This window comes from Heteronotia binoei, chromosome 4, assembly GCF_032191835.1.
Source record: "Heteronotia binoei isolate CCM8104 ecotype False Entrance Well chromosome 4, APGP_CSIRO_Hbin_v1, whole genome shotgun sequence".
NCBI classification, from domain to species: Eukaryota; Metazoa; Chordata; class Lepidosauria; order Squamata; family Gekkonidae; genus Heteronotia; species Heteronotia binoei.
In genome coordinates this window covers 136,292,877-136,296,941 of record NC_083226.1, presented here as the reverse complement: position 1 = coordinate 136,296,941, position 4,065 = coordinate 136,292,877, and the positions used below count along the sequence as shown (strand labels likewise).

The window sequence follows — 4,065 nt, the reverse complement described above, 5'->3', positions numbered from 1 at the left end:
AAGACATCAATTTTGGGGTTATTTGGAGTGAGGTTTTGTATCCATTTCTTAGAATCGGCGCGGCCTCTACGGCTGCTGCTCTGGGTTATCCTACTTTGTCCATTCAGCCTTGGCCGTTGGTGGTCTCAGGCTTACAAAAGTTCTATTCGCCCTTTGCTCCACTGGTAGTTTTTTATTAGGAGCGGGGGGGGGGGGTAGTTTAAGTTCGGGTTTTATAACTTGTCTGTTTTTCCTTTTAGATGCTGTTGTTCCTGGCCGGAGGAGCAGAGTTCTCATCTGCGGGCACAGTCAAGCTTGGAGAACTGCTATTGGCTCTCAGCTGGGGCTCAGCAAATATGTTACGGTTGAATGGCGGGGGCGCAGGGGTCTTCAGTGGCCTGGCTTGCTTCCCCCCCTTTTATTTCATGGGTGTTTGGGCCCTCCTCCACAGGTATTAATTGTTCACCTGGGAGGGAATGATCTCGGGCTGGTAAAAGGCAAGGCGTTGATCTTGCAAGCCCGAGATGATTTCAAGCACATATGGAACAGATGGCCTGGTACCTTATAGTCTGGTCGGCCATGATTCTGCGCTTGGTGTGGCGCAGTGCTTGGAATCCAGCTGGGATAGAGAGGGCACGTTACAGAGCGAAAAAGGAGATTCGCAAGGTTTTGGAGGGTTGTTTGGGCCACTATTTGCCTCATCCAGATATTTATAGGGAATGTCCCGACCTCTACAGAGGGGATGGGGTGCATCTCTCGGGAAAGGGTAATATGCTTTTCCTGAGGGATCTGCAGCAAGGGCTTGTGTTGGCTTTGGGCCTTTTGGTGGGTGCTAAGCCCTAAGTAGAGACTTGGCCTTAGTAGTGGCAGGTTTTACGGGGTTTATGGCACCATGCGGTTAGCCTCCCCCTTTTGGGGAGTTGGAGGTCTGGCAGGATCAACCTTTTGGTGTGGCCCAGGGTGTGTGAATGCAGACTGTCCTGGAGACTCGGTTGGATGGGTGCCTTTCGCTGAGACTCGCGTCTGTTGTCTGGGCTCTCCAGTGCGAGCCTCCCTGCTGGGCCTGCTGGGCGGGAGCTGTGGCACACAGCTCTGGCTTGGGGGCCGGGTCTCTCGCCCGCTTAAAAAGGCATGGGAGCGGTCTGAGGAGACCCCTGGCCCTGACCTGGCCGCAGTTCGGTTGCCCTTGCCATTGCTATGTTATTTAATAAAGTGGCCCATAATTTCACCAATCTAATTGTGTCCGTCTCTTTATTCCGACTTGGGGGGGCAAATGCTTCATATCATAACCACAATATAACACTTTAAGGTGGCTAACCATGAACCACTCAAGTCAGAGTAGTATAACAACCCCACAGACTTTGTTGGGCTATACATTATAAAGTTCTGTACTCACTGTATATAAACTTACTTAATTTCTACTTGAATTCAAATATAATTTGCTAACCTTGATCTGTTTGTACTTTCAGAATGGGTTGTTTTACTGATGCAGGTTGAGGTAGCAGCTTCTTCTTTTTTCGTCTCAGTGTAAAACACTGCAACCTGCATAATATCTTCTTTGCAAGACATAGGCTTTGGATAATGGATACTGGCAGGGGAATACTTTTGTTTATTAAAATCACATAAGGAATCATCTGTGCCGGTGACTGTTCTTCACAACTCAGTATATGTTGCTTTACAGCAATAACACTTTTGCGTTCTGATGCAAGGAGTTGTTTGGAATGTACAGATTTGCAGAGACCTTTGTCTTCTTGTGTATCTTCTTGTGTCTCTTCAACCAAAACAGATTCTTGTTTGGTCAACACAGGACCCTCTTGTCCTGCTTCAGTCAAGACAGGACTGGCCTGTTCTCCTTCAGTGAAGACAGGATACTCCTGCTTATCCTCAGCTATGACTGGAACCCCTTGACCATCTTCAGCTATGACTGAAACCTCTTGACCATCTTCAGCTATGACTTGAACCCCTTGACCATCTTCAGCTATGGCTGGAACCCCTTGACCATCTTCAGTTAAAACTGGATCCATCTGCTCATCTTGGGCCAAAATTGGAACCACTTGCCCGTTTTCAGCCCAATCTGGAACCACCTGCCCATTTTGGGACAAAAGTGGACCCAGTGGTGTATCTTCTTGCCTATCTTCAGACAAAACTGGGTCTTGCGAGCTTGTAGTTGAAATTTGGTCTTCCTCTATGACATTATCATTTTGTGGCACTCCTTGGCAAATTTCTCTTGGCTTTTGGATTCGATCATACTCTGAAAGCCTCTTGTAAGATTTTGTTATCGAACAGATAGTATGGAAAAGAGATGCATGAGATTTAATAAAATCCACTCCATCAAAGTGCTTTTCTTGTCTATAGTTAAATGTAGCAAAGGCTGGCTTCAGTTCTATAATCTGCATAAAAAGATCATAGTTTCCCTTTATCAAGCAGTAATCTGAAGCAGGTAGTGATGGTTTGTAAAAGCAGTAAACAACAACAACAAAGAACTTCTGAAAATCTTGCAGTACGTTATAGTTACAGGATGTGACTTCTCTATTTTTATAAGGGTTTCCATACATTTCCTCAGATCAGAAGCAATCTCAAAAGCAGCTGCAGACAATTTCGCTCTAGAGCTTACCCGGCTGCCATTTTACTACTTCTATTCTATACCAGGGAAAAAAATGTATGACGTAGAAAATGCATTGCAAGATTGCTATGCCCATGGCAAACACAACTGCCACAGAGTGTGAAAAGCAGAGTTCTAGTCAGAATCACCACAATATTTTTCTTTAAAAACTTACTTTCATATGAGCAAGAAAGCTCATGATAACTCAGTTATCTGGCAATTAACAAATCATCTACAGATTTCCAAAAAAACGAGACAAAAATACATAAAACAGAAAATACTGCATAATTGCCTCACTGCAAATCACTCACGTTGCAGTTCAGAGGAAATAATTCATACTTCTCATCAGTTGGTGGCTCATCATATTTAGCTTGACTCATTGTGCTTATACATTGCTGAAAAAGAAAAACAACTCAGTTGGGGAGGAGACAGAGACACATGGAGCTTTAAAGACTTTGCTAGCCAGGTTATCAGGCACTAAGTTTTTATAGGCAACACAGTGCATTAATTATATTGAGCATGTTATGTGTCTATAGAACAACACACATGCTTCAAAGGTTCTGTGGAAGAAAAACCAAATTAATGAGAGGATGCCTAAATACAATGAAAATACAAAGAAAAAATCCAGATACATAGAGTGAGTTTGGTGAAAGGAAAGAAAGACAGGTAGAGTGAAAAATATTGATATAAAATATAATTATGAGCATCAAAACATGAATTTAAAAGAAGCTGGAAGCAAAACTGTGAATACATGCATAACGATCACTGGCTAAAGTCGTCAAGGGATTTGAAGTTTAGTTCCACCTATAGGTGTGTATAACATACAATTCTACTTTTCCTTTTCATTTGATAAATCTGGTGTAGACAAGCTGAGTTGACTGCTAGATAACAGTGCATAAACTGAAGCTCAGGAGAGGTTGGGACAGGAGATCGTTGCACCAATTCAAGGCCCTGCATGCTTTTTAAAGGCCCTAGGCCAGAACGGAGCAACTACCCCTTCCTAGCATGCCACTAGGGTTGCCAGGTCCAACTCAAGAAATATCTGAGGACTTTGGGGGTGAAGCCAGGAGACTTTCATGATGTCATGTCCTGTGATGTCACTTCCAGGTTCAAGGTCAAGTGATTTCAGCACCCAAGCTCCACCCCCTTCTGATAAAAAGGCACTTTGTGAACATATGTGAACATATGAAGCTGCCTTCTACTGAATCAGACCCTCTTTGGTCCATCAAAGTCAGTATTGTCTACTCAGACTGGCAGCGGCTCTCTGGGGTCTCAAGCTGAGGTGTTTCACGCCTATTTGCCTGAACCCTTTTTAGTTGGAGATGCCGGGGATTGACCCTTGGACCTTCTGCTTACCAAGCAGATGCTCTACCACTGAGCCACCATCCCCCCCCCCCCCCCCATGATGAAGAAATATTTAGGACTGATTTGCAAGTCAATTCTCCAATCATCCAGTCTGGCAATGTAACTTAGAAATATTTTTC

At 44.1% G+C, this 4,065-nt stretch overlaps 1 protein-coding gene across 1 annotated transcript; it reads right to left on the bottom strand.

Moving 5' to 3' along the window:
• Window positions 1-1,752: 1,752 nt before the first annotated feature.
• Window positions 1,753-2,972, bottom strand: LOC132570148 (F-box/LRR-repeat protein 17-like). Its single transcript, XM_060236579.1, has 3 exons — window positions 2,893-2,972; window positions 1,852-2,369; window positions 1,753-1,768 (listed from the first exon to the last, which is right to left on the bottom strand). Exons 1-3 carry the CDS (start codon window positions 2,959-2,961, stop codon window positions 1,753-1,755), a joined length of 603 nt encoding a protein of 200 aa, XP_060092562.1. The 5' UTR covers window positions 2,962-2,972.
• Window positions 2,973-4,065: the final 1,093 nt, after the last annotated feature.

Excerpts from the sequence above, each read along its gene's own strand:
- LOC132570148 (XM_060236579.1), bottom strand. The coding sequence starts at position 2,961 with ATGAGTCAAGCTAAATATGATGAGCCACCAACTGATGAGAAGTATGAA. Across the intron at positions 2,370-2,892 it reads TATTTCCTCTGAACTGCAAC|ATTATAGAACTGAAGCCAGC; the intron begins GTGAGTGATTTG and ends CTTTTTATGCAG.